This window comes from Musa acuminata, chromosome BXJ3-3, assembly GCF_036884655.1.
Source record: "Musa acuminata AAA Group cultivar baxijiao chromosome BXJ3-3, Cavendish_Baxijiao_AAA, whole genome shotgun sequence".
In the NCBI taxonomy this organism is placed as follows: Eukaryota; Viridiplantae; Streptophyta; class Magnoliopsida; order Zingiberales; family Musaceae; genus Musa; species Musa acuminata.
The window spans coordinates 37,826,601-37,848,763 of record NC_088351.1 but is presented as its reverse complement, the minus strand read 5'-3'; the positions used below and the strand labels follow the sequence as shown (position 1 = coordinate 37,848,763).

Sequence of the window (22,163 nt, the reverse complement as noted above, 5' to 3'; positions counted from 1 at the left end):
TCCCCTCCATCACTAAATACATGCAATATGATCGGACCGTTATCGCTTCAGTAACTTTATTGGACGACCAAGATGTGCTATGTGAAGGACTCCAACTAAAAGGTACGGTTGGAGAAAATCCTTGCCGGAAACTTTGGTTCATCGCCCCGCCCGTCCTCTTCGATATCTTAACCGACCCCTTCTCCTCCTCTTCTGCTTCCTCGTCTCCCTTCTTCCTCTTCTCGCCAATCTCACCTGATCGAAACCCCAACCATTTTGATCATCTCCAATTTCTCGCCCTCCCCCATCGCCATGAGAAGGAGATCGATCCAGTCCACTTCTGCCGCATCTTCATCTTCCCGCCACTTCGATCATCCCACAAACCCGCACCCCCGCCGAACCCTAGATTGGGTTCCGATCATATGGCACCGAATTCGCGCACTCCTTCAAGTCCTGGTGGCGGTGGTGCTAAGAAAGTTTTGGGGCTCTGTCCCGAACCGCCCCGGATCAACTTCGAACCGCGAGTCCGCCGAAGATGATCACAACAACACATCCATGGGTGATCTCGATCGTCTGCCCACCGATGTCTTCGTGCAGGTACTGAAGCTCCTTGGGCCGAAGGAGGCCGCCAGGTCGGGCCTCGTGTGCAAGTCGTGGAAGGTTTTGGTGTCGGACAATAGACTCTGGGTCTTCTTCCTAACGCATGGGAAGCATCCATTCGACACCGTGCTATTTGCCGAGACGCACTTGAGATCAGGGCCGATGTAGGTCCAGTCTTTTCATTTCTTGAAGTTTTCCTCTGTATCTAAATCTTGGAATTATCCATTGGCTCTTTTGCTGGTTTCCGAGCAAAGCTCCTTATTTCACACAGCCTATCTGAATTGGGAGAATTTTCGAGGCTTGCTGCTAGGTTGCATGAGTGTAAATTACAACCACTAATGTATATTTTCATACCTGTCAACTTGCCTCTTAGGTTATAAAGGTGCACTGCTCTCCTGTTTAAATTTGCCTTGGCGAGTATTTGCTATCACCTTCACAGAGTGTTCATAGGGTTGATAGTTAGTTTGCCGAAATTTATATATACCAATTGCTTTTCCCTTAAACCACTTACTGCAAACTCCAAGCTTTTGGAAGTGTACATCACGTAGACAGTGAACTATCGTGGTGCAAAGCACTAGTTGCAGATTGTGGTAGTAGACTTGTCAGCAGGCAAAGAGGTATCTACCTGCTTTGGTGGCCTGATTATGACTTACTGGTAACCATTAAGTTTGTATTTACTTGGTAATGTGCATTACGGATGGCACAAGCTTATTTAAATATGTAGTCGCTGTGACACTTGTTAGTGATTACTGTAGGCTTGTTAAACATATAATGTTTTCACTTAATTATCTCTGTTGCGACACATAATCAAGTTCATCATTCCTTCATGTCATGGAGCTTCTATGATTTTGAAGTTAAAGATTCTATTGCAACATAGGTTGATTTTTGTGCTACTACTTCGCTCTTTTAATTTTGGGAGTAATTCCTTGTTATCCTTAGGCATGATAAATGCTGAACAGCTAATATATATTTCTAAAAGTTTGATACAGAGAAATGATACATTGATTAACTTGACCATTTTGTGAATGCTGCAATATACTCTATGGTTCTATCATCTATTTTGAAAGTTATGTAAGATGGGAATAATGTTTGCTTAATTTTATTTTTAATAACAATTTTAATTATATGTGACAGGTTGTACTTTGATCACTCGCAGCAAATATCCTTCATGCACATCTTTGCAGAACGTGCCATAGTTCCAGGTGCCATTATTGTTGATGGTAAGGGCTTTAGTCATATGGATGCATATTGGATAATCAGCGTGACCATAATCATCTTTCGTATTGGAACATTTTTTCATATGATTCTTTTCTTTTTTCCTTCAACATTTTGTTTACTCAGGAGTGGGTGGTTAGCATTTGGGAGTTTTATCAAACTCAAAAATCCCATTTACCATATGGAAGATTCTTCATGTAACTATTGGAACTGTTTATTGTTAAATTTTAAGAGAATTTAAGAAATCTGAATTGGCATAGTGGATTTAGCATTTTAATATCTACTTCCATCTTATGTAGTGGACTCACTTAGTCGGTTACTAAGATTAAGGAAAGGAGGTTTGCTTTGTGTTACTGTAAATTTTTGTTTAGAAGATGAAAGCCAACATGGTCCTATTTCCAGTCTGAGCATGCTTGTTGCAGGATCTAATTGTGTCCTAAAAAGAAAATTCATTGATTGACTTGGTTGGGTATTTCCCAGAGTGTGTCCCTTTTCCGTGTTATCCTTCATTTGTTTCTCTTTGTGCTATGTGAAGATGGACATCGTCATTGCAAATATGACTGGAGCGCATGTTGCTCCATCTGATTATTCCAATTTATGTCATTTTCTATTGTGCAGATTTCTGAAAACTTACATGCCTTTCATGTTTGTTTATCCTTTTGTGCTACATGTAGGTGGATCTGGTTATTGCAAATATGGTTGGAGCAAATATGCTGCTCCATCTGGACGTTGTGCAACATTTTTGGTAAAGCTTTCTTTTACTATCATGTCAACATTAGTAATTATGTTTTCCTTTGCTGGATTGGTTAATGAGAGTCTTAACAATACATGTTGATCTTTTAGTCCTTCTGCTGCTTAACCTCTAAGGCTGTATCTTTCACCTCTCTACTCTCTAATATTATTGATCTGTTTCTCAAAAAGGAATTTGGCAACCTGGAGTCTCCAGTGCATTCAAGGCTTCACCATTTCTTCTCGACAATCTACAGCAGGTTTCTGCTTTGTTGATGATAACTTCCATTTCTAGTCTCTACTGCTAGTTAATATACATGACCTTTTTTCTAATGCTAAAGGCTTATTCTACTTGTCTTGTGTCCTTGTTCAGAACAAAACTTTAAGTGATTCTAATTGCTGCAGGATGCAGGTGAGGGCATCATCTCATCCAATAATTGTCTCTGTTCCAATCTGCTACCCTGAGGGTCTGTATATTCATGTAACATTCTTGTTACAAAAAGGAGTTTGTTATATGGGCATGCTTTATTCAACTTTCATTTTCTGCTACTATGTGCTGTTGATTTGCTAATATAATGCAGGATAACCAAATTATGGGAGAAATCTGAAATTTTTTATGATTGACTTAAGATAGTCTTATTCATGAAGCTTTTTCAGAATAACAATCTAAGTTTTTGTTAGTTTAAAATTTGAGTACAATCGTTAGTTTCTTCCAAGGACCAACTTGTTTTTGTGAAAGATCTGATTACTAATAATTTGAGAGAAAGACAATTGCAGTGTAACTTAACTCCTGTGACTATACACATGAGTGATCAGCAAAGCTACTGGCCTCACTGACTGGGCCTGGTCATGGCCAATTGCACATGCAAGATTGCTTGATCAAGGCTTTGAATCATGTTTCTCATGTAGTGCTGATTTGTTAATTAATTTTTATTTTCTTGCAGGGCTTCCTTGAACTTTTATGCACTTATTGGATTTGTGAGCCTGTTAAAATCTTGTACAATATATTTACTTGTCCATTAGAAATTTCAGTTGTCTGAAAAATGCTTAAAAGAAACATAATTTGCTTTATATTTGTGTCTTTACAAGTTCTTAGTAGTTGAATGCAATGATGTCTTCTAAGTTTGTTTATTTTTTTTCCCAGATACTGAAGCTGCCAGAGCATCTAGGAGGCAATTGAGAGAGGCAATATACTCGGTCCTGTTTGATATGAATGCTCCAGCAGTTTGTGCCATTGATCAAGTTTGCATCTGAACTGGCTTGTTTAATTTTTTCATTTTACATTAACATGAAAATCTTCCTGTATGTTACTTTTAAACAGTAGTGCCAGGATTCGTAGTTTGCTATCATGCAAACTTCTATATATCACAATTATATTGTTTACTTGTTTCTCAAGCATATTTCAGTTTCATCTTTTATTTGCTGGAAATATATGCTCCCATTCACTTGTTATTATTAAAATAGATAACCTGTCAAGTCTCATGGAAACACATTAGCGATTCTAACTTTTGTTGTTTTCTTGCTGTAATTTAGTCTGAAATTGACTTTAAAGAGCTTGTGTTGTCACCATTCTTCATGAAAATAAGCTATATATGATTTTAGCAAACAACAGGTTAAGATTGGTGGTTCTATTGGCAATGAGAGAAAAGACAGAGAGGGAAAAAGAGGAGGAATATCAAATAACAGCACTCTCTTTTTTAATTCATTAAAATTAGTTGTTGGATCCATCAATCAAATTAAATAGATCATTTCCATGAAAAGTTCCAATCAAGAATTGAATGATATCCTTTCCTTATAAAACCATCTTTCAGACCTGGTCCATTCTGCTCTTTTAGGTACTTGCTTCCTTGCTCCATTGTTGACTTTCCCAGGCTGCCCAGCCCAAGGATGCCCATCGGTATTAACTTGTAGATGGTTTGAGTTATCACTACTGCTTGCTGGGTTTTTTTTGTCTTATCTAAATGAAGTTGAAAAATGTTTGTATCACAACATCAAAAAAGAAAAAAGAAGAAAAGCTTACCTGCTTTTTTAATACAAAATTGCAGGCTGTTTTAGCTTTGTATGCAGCGAGACGGACTTCTGGAATTGTTGTTAATATCGGTTTCAATGTCACCTCAGTAGTCCCAAGTAAACCTTCCTTCACCTATTGCAATTATTAATTGTTTTCTTTTTCAGAAATGATATTTTGCTGACTTGTTGGATGCTCTTATGTTGATGATTTACGTAATTCCATTGGTCCTTGTGGTTTTAATTTACTGAAATAACTTTCTAGTAGATCCATGGTACTTTATTACAATTATTTGTCATTTCTAGCAAATTTCAAGTATACATTCTTTTGGATGCCTGATGTTTAAGGACAAAGGTTTCCATGATTTTGTCTTAATCACTTATTTTCTTGCCATCATACTAGCTGCGGTTTGATAGTGCTTTATCTGGAATATATGTCTGATATGGATGTTACACTTGATATGCAATGCTGAAACCTGAAATTCTAATTTTTGGACCTCGTGTCCTACACATGATTGGTGTGCTGGATGAGGTTCAGTTTATTGCATACTATATTTAATGATTTCAGACTCTCCTTTAACCTTCTCGTATGAATTTGTTTGAGCATATTTTATTTAAGAAAAAAATATACTTGCACATGTACTGCATGAAAGAAATTTCTTTTAGTTTGTATTTCCATGTAGTTAACTAACTTCTTACTCATGTCATTTCTTTATGAGAGCTTTTCCTCACTTATATGATGATATCAAATGTGACCATTATTAACAATGATTAAGACTGGTGGTTAATAATGCAAGTCCCAAGTAGCTTATATATATGTTATGGTTATCATTTCAAGTGCTTGATTACTCAATGCATGCACTTCGTTTTTAGGTAATAGAAGTATAAAACTTCAACTTACTATTTATCAAGATTAATTTTTTGATGTAATATAAATGTATATCTGTAGGGATTATCCCTGTGATACTTCCAACTTCATGCCAACTGTTGGTTTGCATTATATCATAGCATGCCATTTCTTGCTGTCTTAATGTCCAGCTGCATTCTTAGACATGTCTTCCATTGAATTGCATGATTGTGCTTCATTCATAGTTGCAACCAAGTTGGTTATGGGATTCCTTGAGTTAATCTGTTCAGCTGTAACTACTTCAAGTTCCAACTGTTGGTTTGCATGATATCACAGCATGCCATTTCTCGCTGTCTTAATGTCCAGCTGCATGCTTAGACTTGTCTCCCATTGAATTGGATGATTCTGCTTTGTGCAAAGTTGCAACCAAGTTGGTTATGGGCACAGATTTTACAGATTCTTTGAGTTAATCTGTTAAGCAACTTACAGCTTCTAACACTTGCTTGTTTCTAGATATCTTGAGATTTCTAAAATTTCATTTTGTTTAAATTATCCCAATAGAGTCAATATTTAAGTTTGGGAGACTAGGTCTAAATGTAAACAAATATGAATTGATGTCTCAAAGAAATTGACCTAGGCAGACACCTCACTTTACGGCCAAGGTCCGAGATGCAATGACCTAAAAATGCTTGAAAGCTTAATGTAAATTTTTTTCAATATCTTAATGCATTTATAGCTAGCGATTCTCCTATAGTGGAATTAAACAAGTTAATTTGAATGTTGAACAATTCCAAATATTATTTAATTGTAGTAGTTTTAATGGATAATAGTTGAAGTGAGCTTGAATTTCAGATGAATATCTTATTTTATAGTATATGGTCTCCAGGCTCACATTCTAACAAAGAATATTTGTTCAACAGTTCTTAGAGGCAAGGTGATGCATGAAGTGGGAATTGAAGTGTTGGCATTAGGTGCTCTAAAACTTACTGGATTTCTCAAGGAACTAATGCAGCAGAGAAATATAAATTTTCAGTCTCTATATACTGTTCGAACAATCAAGGAGGTACACATACTTGTCTTAGAAACTTTTTTTTTTTCCATTGGTTAAACTTTACACCTGTGAACGTTCTTTATTCCATCTTGGAAGGAAATTTATCATTCCAGCCTTTTCTGGATGTCCCCCGTTTCACAGAATCACCATAGATAATTGAAATTATAGAAAAATGATCGTGCTAGGATATATATACATTAATAACTTTTAGGTGGAACATAGAAGAATATTTTTACAATTTCGGAAGCTACAAGGGCTTCTATTTTATTATCATTTCCCTTCCCTGTTGTTGTCTTCATAGTTTGGTATCTTTTTCTTTTGGTTTGTATGAAGATGTATTTATGGAAAGGAGAGGTGGGTGAAGGGTTGTACTTTTTTGCTATTTTGCTACCACTACATATAAATAACACAGAGATAAAAAAGGACAACAATGTGTAGGAGTAACTCTTAAACTAATTCCTTGAGGAAGACTTCGTTGGAAAGGCACACTCAATGAAGCAGGGGAGGAACCATAGGGGGCTCAGTAGTTTATAGTTCAAATTTTGAGTTAATGGTGTTGCTTACAGCCTAAGCATCAGTTTCTCGTAGGAAACTAGTCTGGAAACAAAAGAAGCGTAAAAAATTCATAGTTTTATGGACTTCAACAAACAGTTCTATAAAAGGGAGGAGAGTGGTAAACAATCAGTTCAAACTTATGGTTAAATCTAATAGATTACTATATTTATGTTCACATTACTGTATATCCATTATGATTTTAGGTCTTAGGGGATACATATGTAACCCTATGGAATATGCATATATTCAGTGGGGTCTACTATATGAATATAATTTAGATTTCTTTTTAGTTTGTGTTATATAATATGCCCATGATGGCTACTATAAATACATACACACTATGCTTCTAATGTCATGAATTGTTTGCATTAAACTAGGAGGTCCTTTTGGTAATGGTTTATGGATCATTGTTGGAGATGGCCTGATAATATCTTTCATGCCAGAAACTGTGCTATGTGGCCTCTGATTATGATGCAGAGTTGCATAAAGATACCAAACAATCATGTGAAGTTGCAAGTGAGGGTTTGTTCACCCTATCAAAAGAATGCTTCCAAACCGGAGAGATTCTTTTTCAGCCACATATTGGGGGACTGTAAGTTCTTTGTTCATTTTAATTTTTCTTCCATTATCATGCATTTTGACAATTTCTGAAGCTTAATCCTATAATATAATAGATTTTTTTTCCTTAGTCCTGATCTAATTGCATATTTCATAATTTTTGTTGAGCAGAAGATCACTCAACACCACTGGCGATGTTTGCCACTGTGGATTTTTTTAGCATTAATGGGGATGTTTTTGCACCTTGTACTCTTGATTGCAAGTCCTTGGGGTTGTTATTGATAATAAAGATTAACAGTAATTGTTAAAGGGAACTTTTAATTATCAAATGATAACTTGAAATGAACTGGAGCTTGCCAAATGGTTAGTGGCTTGAGGGATGATCAAAATTAAACTTGTTGAATAATTTTGATGCAATTTCTCTTAAGTTGGATTGCCACCCATGAACTAATTTTCATTGCTTGTGACTTGATATTTTTTTTGAAACTATAGTTATTTTTAAGTTGTTTCTAGGTCACATTTTCTTAGTAGATCACACGTATTAAATTACTTGTTGGGTTAGAAAATAGCACTAAAGGATGTAAATGAGTGCTACAACCTAGATAAGCTAGTCCAAGTAAATTAGTGTTGCACCCTATACTAATTAAAAATATTCAGTATAAAAATTAATCAAAACTGTCCCACATCATCTGATCTGTATCAAACATTTTGTTTTACCCAAAATGATCCATACAAGGCCAATATATATTTTAATTTTATGAACCAAGGGTAAGTTACTATGCAACAACACATGGGTATTTTACAAATGTCATAAGTTACCAAATGGTCTATCTTTCATGATCTTACATCGGCTACCGACATTGCTCAAGGAGAAATGAAGAAAAATATTTGATTGATTTAAGATAAAGAAAAAGGAGATTGACCTTAAATTTGATTAATGATTATTTTCCCTTAAGAAAGTTTTTTTTATCTGATGAAGATGGAACCATATCAATCAAGAATATCATCAAGAGGATTAATTGTTTTCGAAATCAATCTTTGAATGCTGTCTTCTTCAAAGAAAAAATGATTAATTGGTTGATTTAACTAGTCATGTTTATATTCTTTTTCTTTTTTTTTGTATTTCCTTTTTCTTATTTGTATTTGGGATTTTGAAGATGGAAAGGGATTGTAGTGGATAGGTTACAGAATGAGACACTGAATTAAAGTCATATTTCCGCATTTGTGCTTGAGTGGTATGAGGCTATATTTATTTTTCTAGTAATATAAATCCATCATGCATGTGTGAGATGTATAGAGGTGTGAGATTTCCATCTTTGAAATTTTCTCACTAAACAATAACAAATTTGGTAGTTATCCTTTCCTTTTATTATTTTCTGTTATTGTCTTTCTCTTTCTCTCTTTCTTCATCGTACTTCAAGAAAGAAAAGCTCTCTACTGATTGCAATCTCGTCCTACACCACTTCTACTTTCTTTAGCATTTCTTGATGCCAAGAACAGTCGAATTGGAATCATGCGAAACGAGTTATTTGATGCTGCACATCTTGATCTAAATAATTAGTATCACAATCATCAAGAGGCCAATAATCTCAAAGTTATCATCTTCAGAAATTTTATTCGTAAAATTGATTTCATTTGGACTAAATGATAAATAAAAATATAAAAGCAACATTAGCATTTAACATAAGTTTATCAGAGCTTTGTACTGTCTTTTGTGCTTACAGGCATTCAATGGGTTTGCATCAAGCTGTAGCTTTGTGTATGAACCACTGCTTAGCTGCTGAAGTTGCGACTAATGATGGATGGTTTAAAACCGTCGTTTTGGCTGGTGGAACATCATGCTTACCAGGATTGCCCGGTATGTTGTTTTAATGTGTTAAATACATTGCATCCTATATTTTCTTTTTGTTTTGATGGGAAGAGCCATATGTATGTTATTCTTGTGCTGGCATTTCAACAATTCTGATCATAGTTTATTCCTTGAAATAAAATTGAAATGTAATTGATGTATTTTAATTACATCTTTTATTTGAGTGATCATTTTCAGAGAGGTTGGAGAAAGAGCTCCACAAACTTCTTCCACCATTAATTTCTGAAGGAATAAAAGTAATTCCTCCACCATATGGCACTGATTCTGCCTGGTTTGGAGCAAAGATCATCAGCAATGTAAGCCACTCTAACTTTGTTACTGAACGCATACTAAAATCAACTCAGTATGATAGGTAAATTATGAGATATCTCTTATAATGATTAGAGATCAGGATGTTGGATGCATAAGTTATTCTAGCAAGTACATTAGTGATCTGACATGGGTATCGCCAAAAGATGGTTAGACTGGATTAGTGGATTGCTTTATCATTCTTATAATTGGACTTCATTCTATTGTTCCTGAACTGGTGTTTATTTGTTCTTTGATTTCTTTGACTAGATCAGAACAATGAACACAAGCACAACCCCCTTGCGTGCAAAACTAAATTTGGGTGCTTAATGCACAAAAGATAATCTCGAAAATCAATGAATAGCTATTTGAACACCTGATACATGCAAGCAGGGCAACGATCATTTGAAATAATCCATGGCAAGTTATCTAAGGTAGAATTTCAAGGTAATCTGTGTATTTTGCAAAATGGACTGCACATCCAGTTTCTTATAGTTGTATCACTCACCTGGCAAATGTCTAATGGAGAGCAGGAAACTCCAGCAGGAGAGCTGAAAAAGACTGAACCCTATGGAATTAAGAGAGCAACACACATCACCAAGATATCACAGCTCTCTGGAATTTTTGGCGGTTGCAGCTGGTTAGTCAAATTTTTTTGTCAAGGCTGAAATGGAGTGAGAATGATGCCACAGATAAAGCATCAATTTGCCCTTAGTAAGTAGTTTGATAAGGTTTCTGAAAAGGAGAGTTTATACAGGATGCGAGGGGAATTGGGAGTGAGTTTCCCGGCACCTGAATCCCAAGCGTGACCATATTAAGTTGGATCATTTGATGCTTTCGGCCTAACATCATGTAAAATCAGGTTGGGACATGCTGACTTCAATGGGATTTGTCAATTTGCCCAGCACCTCCATCCCATGTCCAGCTAGATTTTGTCATTTTCCCTGGCTGGAGTTTATAAAAATCAACTTAAGCTCATCTAGTTTGGGCTCATGTTGCAGCCTGGCCTAGTTGCACCGTAATCAGAACTATCAGCAGTAGTTGCATCTTAGTCGCATTATTTAAAGCTAATGACTAACAATAACACTAGCATCCTACATGAAACAAAAATGTATTTCTGCACACTTCTGTTCTTTTGTTGACTACACGTATTGCCTATTTTCATTCTGCAAGTTTCCTTGCGGATATTTTGCATTAGCATATATCTTCTCGAACAGGTTATTGACTACTGATATTGCCTTTATCTAGGTGAGCACCTTTTGTGATGCATGGTGTATTACCAAAAAACAGTTTCGCCAGAATCCCAGACGCATAAGTGGTGATTAAGATTTTGGTTTCTGGTGCCTGGACTGCTTCCTAGGATCTCTTACCATATTACAAGCTATTGCAGTAGATAATATGATACCCCATTTTCACATTTCAGTCAAGCACACTATTCATTGTTTTCAATAATAATTGTTGCTGCTGTACATTCACCTCCAACATTCACAATAAGCAAATGGCTGTCTAGTTATCCACTCCACTGAAGTAGATATGTAAGACATTCTTAGGAACGGAATCTTGCCTGTCTTTGATATCACAAAACAGCTCACTGTTGTAATAATATCAAGATGGAGCAGTGAAGTAAATTCACGTGCTATTTTTTAATTGCTGTACTCTTCGGCAAACGAATATTTGAAAATACATGTTTTTTACTACAAAATTGTATTTATTGTTCTTAGGTAAAGGTTATCAGTTGCTTTCTGATTCTCACGCAACAATATTCTAAGTGCTGTTTTTTAAGCATTAAGTTTGCTATTGATCATAAGATCCCAAGTCAGGTATTTGCCAGTGAGACGTCAATCATCAACAATTTCTGGCATTGGATGTTTTCCTTAAGTCATCCAAGTGATAGGTTTTCTCTCTTTTTTTATCCCTGGATTTGAAGGTAAACAGCATGCGATTCTTTGCAGGCTATATTCATGATATATTGGATAATGGCTCCAAGCTCAATTTCACAGGATCTGAGATGACTTGCTACCTCAGAGAAACAAACAAAAAATAGTATCCGGAACATATACCATGAGCAGCATACCATGTAAACAGTCTTTTCTAAGTTCTAGTGCACGCAACTGATGGAAATGAGGGTGCCATAAATGTTACAACTGTTAATGTCACACAGTAAGCAGAACCAACATCTACTCCTAACAACGTATCTCCAGAGGAGATTAATAAAGCCATACTCGAAGAAACAGTATTACATGATTCATTCATAACTTAATACTCCAGAAACAATATTACATGGTCCCTGCATCGTTGCAGATCAAAGTGCCTGACGGATCAGCTCACAGTGGCATCAAGCATCATTGGTGGAACTCAGAGCCTGAGCTGGACTCTAGTATATGAGCAAGCAACAAGTCTTCCTTCCCATGCCCTGAATTGCTGCTGACTCGCAGCTTCTTGGCGGAGCTCTCATGCCTGGGGCTTGTCGAAGGAGAGCTAACATGGCAGCCTGAGTCGGGGGTCAATGGCTCGCGACGGGAGGAGAATGAATCATCACATGAAATGCTCTTGAAGGCCCCGTTGGCATCGCCAAGTTCCCTACCAATGGACTTTTCTTGGCCAGGGGATTCTGAAGTCGGAGCTGGGGTTGAAGGGTCAGTCTTCTCGGAGTCTGGGCACTGGTCACCTGAAGCGGGTGCAGGAATGTCTGCTCCAGGTAAGTCAGCAAGCACACCACTGAGTCGCTGCTGTTCGTCGATGATCTTCTTCAGATACTTCCCTTGGGCTTCTATTCTTAGCTGCAACTGCCTTTGTACCTGTTAATATATTCAGAAACTTTCGCATGAAGTTCCAAGTTCATCGAGGCCAATCTCATCGACTGGAAGCTCACATCAAGCTTTTCTACATGTGCTCACAAATTGAGTTTACAAGTGATAATTTGCAAAGGAAAAGTTCCTAACATTTAAAGTGATAGAAATAAAAAAAAACTTTTAAATTTTTTTTTCTTTTTGGGTTATTTGCATTTTAATCTGCATAAAATCTGTACAAAAAGGGGCAAAGTTCTGTTGATATATTCAGAAGCTTTCACATAAAGTTCCAAGTTCACTGAGGTCAATCTGAAGACTACATCAAGGTTGTTATAGATGAGCTCGCAAATTTAGTTTGCAAGCAATCTTTCGCAAAGGGAAATTTATAAATATTTGAAAGTAATGGGTAAAGAGAAATAAAAAAAACTTTTCTTTGTTTTTTCAATCTTTCTTTTTTCGTTATTCACATTTCTATTTGCAAATAAATCTGATAGAAAAGGTAGGCACTAAGAAAAAAAGGTAAAAGAAAAACAAATTATAAGTATAAAATATTTACATATAACTGCATGAAGTACCAATGCTCCGGAAAATAACATTCTTAAACAGAAACAGCAGTGACAACTAGAGCAAGCTATTTTCTGAAAGCACAAACGATCACTAAATTGGCCATTGAGCAATCGGAAACATCAAGATCTGTAAAGATGTTCGGTTATTAGAAAAAAATAAAGTATTTATCTATTCGAGTATACTATAAAAATTCAATCTCTGTTATCATAAAGAAAACTACAAGCTTTCAGGCTATAAAATTATTTGCAAATTGGATTACCCAAATTTAGTCTCATGTTACGTCATAATGGGCAAAAGAATTCAGATTGCATTTTCTTTTACACAAGCATGATGACATATCTAGTGATGGATAAACAAAATAGAAGCGAGAAAGAGTGAGGACAAAAAAATTTCAAAAAAGGGCCAATGATACTGAAGCTGTTCAGATTGAAGATATCGTTTGTGGTATTGAAAGATTTTCTTTCTTACAAGAAACAAAACAAATATTATATATAATCAGATATCAAAAAGAAACATATAATCTCCTATTCCAGTTACCAAGGATATGTTTGATCTATCATAGTTATTGCCTTAAGAACATTGAGACACTCATTACGGAGATTATCAGCAAAAGATATTTCAAAAGATGTAGATATAAGCATGGAAGGAAATCAAAAGCCAGATGACAAGTTATCTCCTGGTCCTAGTGCAAAAACAGAAAGCACAATGAACAGTATAATCTATAACGATCCAGCACATCATATTAGTTTATAATGCATATATGCAGAAATTTGTTGACTTCTCACTCAGATTACTACTGATGGAAAGCAAGAGTTGCTATGCCGATCAGCACACATAGGCATAGGTCAAAACAAACAATGGCATAAAGGTTTTGTCTCATACCATGCAGACTCATGCTAGAGGTGCTGGCCAGCATGGCCCCATGCCACAGCAAAATAGTGATTGATCTTTCAAAAATATAACAGCAAAAGACAACTAAGAGTATGAGACTGAAATTCCAACAGCTGCTCAAGAAAAAGAACAAGATACGCTTTTGGTCTCTTCAGTATAAAGCAATTAAAAAGAATTTAAGTTTCTTAGAGCTGATTAGACAACAGCAAAAAAATGGGACACATTGAAGATAATAACAAGCAAATTAATGTTGTTGGTACTCATGATGTGAAAAAAACCAAAACAGTATGGAGAAAGAAAATCTGAATGCACTGCTTTTGAGAGTTATATGCTTATAGTCAATGAAAATCAAAGTGTATCATATCTTTTTTACAGTTTAAAACTTTTAAAAATTGAATTCTTAGAATCAATAGTGAAAAATCTAATGCATTCATCTCCTTGCAGTTCAAGCAGAATATTAGCTTCTCTACCAACCTCAATTGCAATTTTAGAATTCTTGTAAAGCTAGATTAGCACATAATTCAACCATAGCCAGAATGAGGACAGAAACACCAAACACTAAACCAATTATTACTATTATGTGTTCACTTGCCTCAAGTTGTTCTTGGAGCCGCTTTTGCACCTCCATTTGCAGCTTGAGTGCTTCAGTTATTTGCATCCCACTGAGAAAAAAACATATTATTTTAATTTGACCACATACCATGCTGATAATATCACATTAATGGATGGGGGAGAAAAAGAATTTAAGCTTCATTTAATATCATATTATTTTATTCACATTTTGAACCTGACACATTTCACAAATTAAAGCTAACAGAGCAAAGACAAACATTTACTTTAATTTCCCAAAAAGAGATTAGAAGGGAACAGATAGAAGTTTAAATCAAGTTCATTAATACATTAATACATGCTTCTTATATTCAAGATAGAAGTCCAACAGAAGAAGAAGCCACATTGCTCTAGCAAGTCAACTTATAGTTCCAAGTCAATCAAGTATCGTACAAGTTTAGCAGCCCATGTCCACTCAGAAAACCAGCCATGTTTAGAAAACTTTATGACAAACGACTTCCCACATCCTTACTCCAGGTACCTCTAAGAAATCACTTCTCTGATCTTATACATTCAAGTACTACTGTAACACCCATGCTATACAAGACTACGATCGCAAATGGTTGTGAAAGAGTCAGGTCTCTGATGTATCATAATTTGTACAAATTGATGCCAATCTGTAAGAGGCCTAAAAGAAAGCCAAAAGCATAGACTGCTGTTTTGCCTGGACCAGTATCAAATCGGCAATATGTACATACGGCTCCAGGCATGAACCAGTATGTGGACCACCCCCATTTCGGGCAGCCCGGTTGACTGATTAAAAGAAAGAAAAAGAAATTATTTCATGGTTTGGGAGCCCCCTTTGCCATATATGAGCCCATGAGCTCTACCTGATGCCACCCATAGCCACCCACAGTCGATTTTGTGTTATGCTTCATCCACCTCTTCTTTTCCTCCACCCATTCTCTTTTTACTTTCTCTTCCTCCAACTTTCTCCTCTTCCTCCACCGCCTCCTCCTCTTTCTTCGCCATCTCCTCTTCTTCCTTCCTCTTCCTCCTCCTCTTCCTTTACCACATCCTCTTCTTTTTTCCTCCTCCTTCCTCCTTTTTTCTCCTCTTCCACTGACATCTGTTCCTTCCTCTTCTCCTTCTTCTTCCTCCTCTTCGAGTCTTTGGTACATACTGTGTATCGTGTGTCAGTAAACCTGTACTAATCTATATCTGATCAGGGACCCATATGCCTGGTTGGCAAACCTTGTCCAAAGGAGATGAAAGGAAACATAAGTAACAAAAACCAAACAAGGAAAGTTGCCCAATAAGTCCACCATAAACATCATTATGTTACGATAACAACTATGGCTTTTCCCAAGGTTTTATGCTTCGACTGAGTGAACTTATGAAATTGGTAACTATTTTTATCTATCTGTCACTTGCACTAAGCATCTACCAATACTAATTTCATCTTCTTAGTTCTTTCGTACCCCTCTGCTATCAGTTTCGAAGCAAGGTACATATTGATTTTTTCCTCTCCTGTCAGTTAAGACACATTTAACAATCAAAGTTTACAGATATCTTAGAAAGGCAAAAGAAGGAAATTATACTTCTACTTGGAAGAGCTTTTAAAGATAAGCCTTTTACCCATAAGAAGTAAAGTTTATTTGTGGGATCCAAGATTCTTGTTCACTGAGAATAGCTTATATGATTTAAGATACAGAACCTTTGAGGAAAATGAAAGGAAAGTGTAATTTATAAGTTAACTTGCAGAAGATATGCATGGACCATGAGCCACTATCTACTGCTAACCCAAACATGAGAATCAAGGACACAAGAGGTGAGGAGTGTTCTTTGTTAAAATTAACAGACAATCCCAATTTAGCAATACAGAAGCACCCTAACCCTACTAAGCCATAATCCCAGCCATTCATCTCATTGTGTCACACAAGCGATAAGGCCTAGTTTCATTACCTTTGTTCTCCTTCGGTAATAGATTTCCCAACAGTAGCAATAAAAATGGTCCTTATCTCTATTTATGATTGGTGTAATTGGCCTTAGAAGCAATATAAAGCAGAGATGGGATGCAATGATCAGGTGCAAGAGCTACAATTACTGGAAGATGGCAATTTGTGGAATGAATTTGGAAGAGTTAAAGCAATTGATAAGACTATAAACAATATAGTTTCTTCATTGACTTGCTGCTGCAGCCTTTATATTCTTCATGTTTCTCCAGTGCAAAGTGTAAACTTATGGATCATTTTGGTTTGTTGATAATCTTTCTGGCTTCTGATGTTTCATATCCAATTTCACAACTGCTGCCAGAAAATCATGTAATTTCCTGAATCTGTCTTTGGTTTAATTCAGTCCTAGAGTCAGCTCAAAACTTAGATTTCTGATTCTTGGTTGGGATTTACCAACACAATTTTTAAATTTCTGAGTTGTGTACTCATTGCTCTTATCCTTTTTCAGGTCTAGACAGCAAAAGCCATCATCTTGTATGATTGGGAAGGCTTATACATTCCCATAAACACAATGCAGCATGGGCTCTGTGTTGACTTTGCAAGCTAGTCAAGTAACCAATGGTAACTTGACGTATCTCAGTACAGCACAAGACTAAGTGGAGGACAGGTAAATCTGCTGATGGAGGGGGAAAAAGGACAACTTTCTAATCAATACCAACTTTGATTTCTTCATGTAACTAAAATCTAATATTAAATAATAAATACATAGTTTCATATTCCATCTATCCACTGAACAAACCTGGATATTCCTATCCCTATCCAGAACAATTATTCCAGCTAACATACGGAGCAACTATTAACTTCTTAAAAGACAGATCTTCCTAAAAAATTCTTGATCTTTTCAATACATCAATTTGGCAATAGATATCCTTCTCCTTAACATTTCAAGTACAAAAGGAGAAACAAGGAATATTCTTGGGAATTAATGTTGTTTGATTAAAATGAGTTGTTAATTGTTTGGTGCTTGGTTTTGATTGTATGGGTGAGTTGCAGTGCTTAAAAAATAAAAATGTGTTATTCTCATAGTCAAAAAATTTAGGTAATGTATCTAGCTAAGAAATAATCATGAGAAAGCTGAAAGCAGCTCTTTTATAGATGAACTTGTTGAATTTTATATTCATAATTTGGCAACTATGCATATCTAAGAGCAAGCATGTTATGAGATGAACACATGCAATGCTGACTAGAACATCAATTAACTTATACAACCAAGTATGAATACTATTTAGTTGTTTAGTATTCATGCATATTCATATGATACGGGAATCAATCTTGTACTTACGAAGAGCTTTCAAGGCCTGAATTCAGGTTTCGATCATCTTTCTTTTCCGACATAGTACCTACATTAGCGAAGATCCGGTAAACATATATTCCTGATGGCTAAAGAATAATTTTGTATTGCCTAAGAACTTTATCAACACAAACAGGTGGCCAAATATTAAAATCTCAGCTGTCTGCAGTGTAAAAAATCACTTAATTACCTACCATCAGCTGAAGACTCAGGGACATACTTTGCAAGCCGATATTTCTGAGAATACAAAAGATACCAAATTAACAAAGAAACTCCATAGCATGAGAAATTCTTAGGAAGAAATAACATGTCAAAATAAAGGACCTGCAAATGACTCTTGACATGGTATATTGTTAGCCCTGCTACGCCCATGATTCTAAGAACTCCTTTAGGAGTTGCTCCTGTCATGAATCAGACATTTCAGTGGCCCAACCAATAACATATCTGAAATACTAACAGCTTTTATAAAAGAACACTTTTAACTAATTTACTTGAGCATCGACTACAAATTGTTGACTTTATCTATCAGAATAAAACATTACCACGTTTGATGTAATGATATTTAGATCATTAAAAAACTTACCAACTATAACCTTCCGAAATAAATTTAGCAGATTTGTAAATAATGCATCAAATTTGTTAGAGATCATTGCAGGTCAAGCAAAGAAAAGAACCCCTTTTTATTTCATGGAAAAGGACCAAATAAACTCGAACTAGTTTGACAGCAGAAAAACAAAAGATGAAAGCATGTTACTGGGTTCCTGCTATGGACCATAATCGTAATTAATTAATCTCCATAAATAAAATAGAATAAATAGACAAGTTATCTAAGAATGTGCTTAACGAAAGAGTTTATGTGCTTAACATGACTTTTACATTCAAAAGAAGAAACATAACAGGCAGTCAGGCCAATCATAGAGTACTCAGCTAGAGAATACTCAATCAGACTTACCTTCAAAAGGTTAATTATTAAACATATTAAGATAAGGCTTTGTTTGTCTCAAATAGTTACCATACACTTTAGAAACACATTTTTTATATAATTATCTAACAGTTTGTTCAATTAGATCTCATTCAGCCTACAATGTTTACACTAAATAAACTTCCATGTCTTTAACAAAAGACTGCATACCGAGAGCTGCATCTTGCAATTTAGAGGCAAATAGTGACTAGAAAGGAAAATCTAATGAATGTTTAAATTTGCCAAATTTGACTTCATTACAGTGAAAACTTAAATTGATGAGAATCGCAGGCACTTACTATCTGGTCCACCAAGCTGTGTCACAGCATCTACAAAACGTTCATGAAGTTCATTTGTCCACCTTAAGCGCTGTCTCGAGGCTAAATTTGGATTATTGGAGTTGTTCACTCCGTTCATTGGGCTCATAGTATTGTTACTCGATTCTAATTGCTGGTTCTGTGCAATTGAATTGCAGTGACCCAAGCCTAAACTTGAGATAGGTTTTGGTCGATGCATTTGTCATTATCTGCAAAAACAATAGCAAAGGACAATACTCACACAGAATATCTTTGGAAATATAAGAACACATATCAAGCCAAGATCTCATGTCTATTATTCAAGACTACTTTAGTAATTTTGCATATTATTCTACTATATACAAGAACAAATTAAAAAATAGACAATAAAATATCTATCTAGCAAGAAATGGAAGAAATATGAGACAACCCAAATGTTCATAATAACAAACTGATGCCTACTGTGTAGGTTTCACAATGCTTTCAGACTTTAGAGTTCAGACTAAGACTTTTATGAAAAAATTACCCATAAGCCTATGGCGTAGAGTTAAAAGAAAATATGGGCAATGAGTGGGCTAGTTATTGCACAACCATATTAGACTAAAAAATATAGGTTGGAACAAGCATTAGTTCATTATCACTGCTAACATGTTAAGTCATCTCATCTATTTCAGATTGGCTCTAATAACCTTAATACTGCATCATGCCTATCAAGGACCATATTCTAGCAACCTAAAGGCATCTCTTTATGCTCATCTTCAATTTTATCAAGTAATTTTAAAATTCAGGGCCCTTCTCCAGATGGAACCCCAACTACCACTGCTGATTCCATCTGTCGCTAAACATGATATACAACATCAAACAAGCCTACAGAATACATTATGAAGCTTTCTCATCTCCGGATCTATTAGATGCAAAAATAGCTTGGATGACATAGAATATAATATGATTATATTCAAAAAGTAAAAGCGTCAAAATATGTTTATAGAACTTCATATAAAAACAGTTAGACCAGGATCAGTGGTTTGGGGCCCTGATTCGACAAGTCTAAAACAGTACTCTTTTCACATTCTATTTTGTGCTCTCATGGTGAACACGCAAAAGGTCATAGTCACACTCTTTTCTTATGGGTTTTGAGTGTTGAAGATCTGTAGATATGTATCTGTATTGTGTAGAATCATTATCTTGTACCTGTCCCAGTTCCTCTGAGGAAGCCAAAACAGACCCATCCTATTCCAAAAACAACATAAAACATAACTGAGCACTCCAGTTCAATGCCAAACTAGCAGATCATTTCTAATTGTTATACATTACGTTTTTGTAATCCTCTAGTGATCTACTTTTTAGCTAATTCATTTTTTTATACTTTTCCAAAGTTTAAGTAAAAAACATTAGGAAACCTTCTAGAGTCTGTTTTTCAATTCATCATAGTTGAGTCAAAAGCCTTGAAAATTTACAATTAGATTCCTGTCCTGACAGAAGACAAACAAGGAAAACTAAGGAAAATTCAATCTTCGGATTCACTTAATTGCAATGCTTATTTTTGTTCCAAACTGTTGTGGTTGAGAATCGAGTCTGAGCTTGCACAATAACATTGACAATATTTTGAAGCAATCAGCATATCATAATCATGGTACTACAAACTGAAATCAGATCAACCAAAGGCCAATGACATCAAAATACCAGTTGATGATCACAATGTCCTTATGTCCATAACTTCTAATGGCATCAGCCTTTGTATAGGATAATTTTGAAACTATGACGAAATATTATCCAATGCATTGCAACAATTCTTCATTCCATAACCATTCTACATTGTCAGCCCTGAAACCCAGCTTCCAGTGTCTATGTAAAGACAATTCCAGAACAAACTTAGAAAAAGGTATAGAAGCATCATTCTGTCTTACCTCAAATAACCAGCTCCAAAGAGTCAACCGACAAAACTAAGGGCTACAGTATTATCACTTATCAGGTGGTAAATTCTAGATAGAAAAAAATTTCTACCAAAAAAAACAGAGCTTGGTTCAGTAATCATCAATGTGCCTCTTCTTACCAGCAGAGACTACTGACCAACACCAACCAGAACAGCAACAAGAATCAACATCAACACAGCGCCCCTAATTACTTTACACCTTGCCAAAGGTAAACCAAAGTTGGATATAAAGCTTTACAAAAGACCAGTTTACGGGGATCTAGCAGAGCCTATATCGGCCATTAAGGGATAGGAAGATGAACCCTAGGCCCCTACTTTCCCGTTTCCTCAAAATTAGGGTCTTTTGGAGCTGTGATTAGCGCCAAATATTACAAAAGTTACTATTACTCGACGGACCAAAGCATCTAGACCCAGATACATCATGAACATGCTTCCATGAAGAAACTTTAAATTTAAGGAAAATAGAGAAATAAAATCAAGCCCAATCGACCGAAAGTAGAAACCTTAGATGCGGATCACAAATCTCACTCATCCCGACAACATGAAAACAGAAAAAATAAATCACGCCAACAAGACCACAAAATTCACGCAGAAGGACGAAGGTAAAAGGGGGGAAAACTCACCAGCTCCGCTCGCGGCGGATATCATCGGAATTCCGAGTTCTGCCGCCTACCAAACACACGAAATCCAGGTTCCCGATTACTTCTCGGAAGCTGCATCGTCAAAGAAAAGAACAGAAATAAGCAAACGAGAAGAAGCTCGTGGCAGATTGACACAGCAAACAATCATCACAATCGAATTCTTTTACGCGTAAAATCGAGATCTTCCCCAACAGAGGCCCCTGGATTTCGCCTTCTCACTGTCGCCTTTACCAGTTTATAGATTCGTCAGGCTCCAAACCTTCCTCTCGTCCTCTCTCTCGTCACGGAGTGTCGAAGCAGATGGGACCGGCAGAAACCACGGCTAATTGCACCAATTACCTTGAAATAGGGTACGTGGCAGATCCTGGGTGCCCCTGGCTTTGACTCGATCGAATAATATAATACAGAGACACACGAGCGTGGCCACGTGCCGCTGCGGCCGTCGGAACCGCCGTGGGACGGCCGATGGTAGACGACATCCCACCGGAATATATTCCTCCGTTACGTGAGGAGACTGGAAACTTCTCGTTC

The 22,163-nt window shown here is 36.2% G+C and overlaps 2 protein-coding genes across 6 annotated transcripts; one reads left to right on the top strand and one right to left on the bottom strand.

The window, feature by feature from the left end:
- The first annotated feature begins 116 nt into the window (after positions 1–116).
- On the top strand, positions 117–12,676 carry LOC135581155 (actin-related protein 8-like). Of its 5 annotated transcripts, XM_065142657.1 has the most exons (14): positions 117–743; positions 1,714–1,799; positions 2,469–2,539; positions 2,716–2,783; positions 2,929–2,990; positions 3,668–3,765; positions 4,569–4,650; positions 6,298–6,440; positions 7,427–7,575; positions 9,266–9,399; positions 9,589–9,707; positions 10,233–10,339; positions 10,457–10,561; positions 10,948–11,346. In XM_065142657.1, the coding sequence occupies exons 1-13, from the start codon at positions 292–294 to the stop codon at positions 10,506–10,508; spliced, it is 1,623 nt and encodes a 540-aa protein (XP_064998729.1). In that variant the 5' UTR covers positions 117–291; the 3' UTR covers positions 10,509–10,561; positions 10,948–11,346. The 5 variants fall into 5 exon arrangements, with proteins under 5 accessions (XP_064998729.1, XP_064998733.1, XP_064998731.1 ...); XM_065142661.1 differs by lacking the exons at positions 10,233–10,339; positions 10,457–10,561; positions 10,948–11,346 and adding an exon at positions 11,652–12,676; XM_065142659.1 differs by lacking the exons at positions 10,233–10,339; positions 10,457–10,561; positions 10,948–11,346 and adding an exon at positions 9,975–10,052.
- LOC135633325 (myb family transcription factor PHL7-like) lies at positions 11,812–21,999 on the bottom strand. Its single transcript, XM_065142662.1, has 8 exons — positions 21,800–21,999; positions 21,615–21,704; positions 19,062–19,288; positions 18,126–18,202; positions 17,996–18,038; positions 17,793–17,850; positions 14,539–14,608; positions 11,812–12,497 (listed from the first exon to the last, which is right to left on the bottom strand). The coding sequence occupies exons 3-8, from the start codon at positions 19,276–19,278 to the stop codon at positions 12,042–12,044; spliced, it is 921 nt and encodes a 306-aa protein (XP_064998734.1). The 5' UTR covers positions 19,279–19,288; positions 21,615–21,704; positions 21,800–21,999; the 3' UTR covers positions 11,812–12,041.
- Between the last annotated feature and the right edge of the window lie 164 nt (positions 22,000–22,163).

Coding starts and splice junctions, on each gene's coding strand:
- LOC135581155 (XM_065142657.1), top strand. CDS start 292: ATGAGAAGGAGATCGATCCAGTCCACTTCTGCCGCATCTTCATCTTCC. Junction 1,800..2,468: donor AGGTGCCATTATTGTTGATG/GTAAGGGCTTTA, acceptor TGCTACATGTAG/GTGGATCTGGTTATTGCAAA. Junction 7,576..9,265: donor CAGCCACATATTGGGGGACT/GTAAGTTCTTTG, acceptor TTGTGCTTACAG/GCATTCAATGGGTTTGCATC.
- LOC135633325 (XM_065142662.1), bottom strand. CDS start 19,278: ATGCATCGACCAAAACCTATCTCAAGTTTAGGCTTGGGTCACTGCAAT. Junction 18,039..18,125: donor ATGTCAAGAGTCATTTGCAG/GTCCTTTATTTT, acceptor TTGTATTCTCAG/AAATATCGGCTTGCAAAGTA. Junction 12,498..14,538: donor GGCTCCAAGAACAACTTGAG/GCAAGTGAACAC, acceptor ATATATTAACAG/GTACAAAGGCAGTTGCAGCT.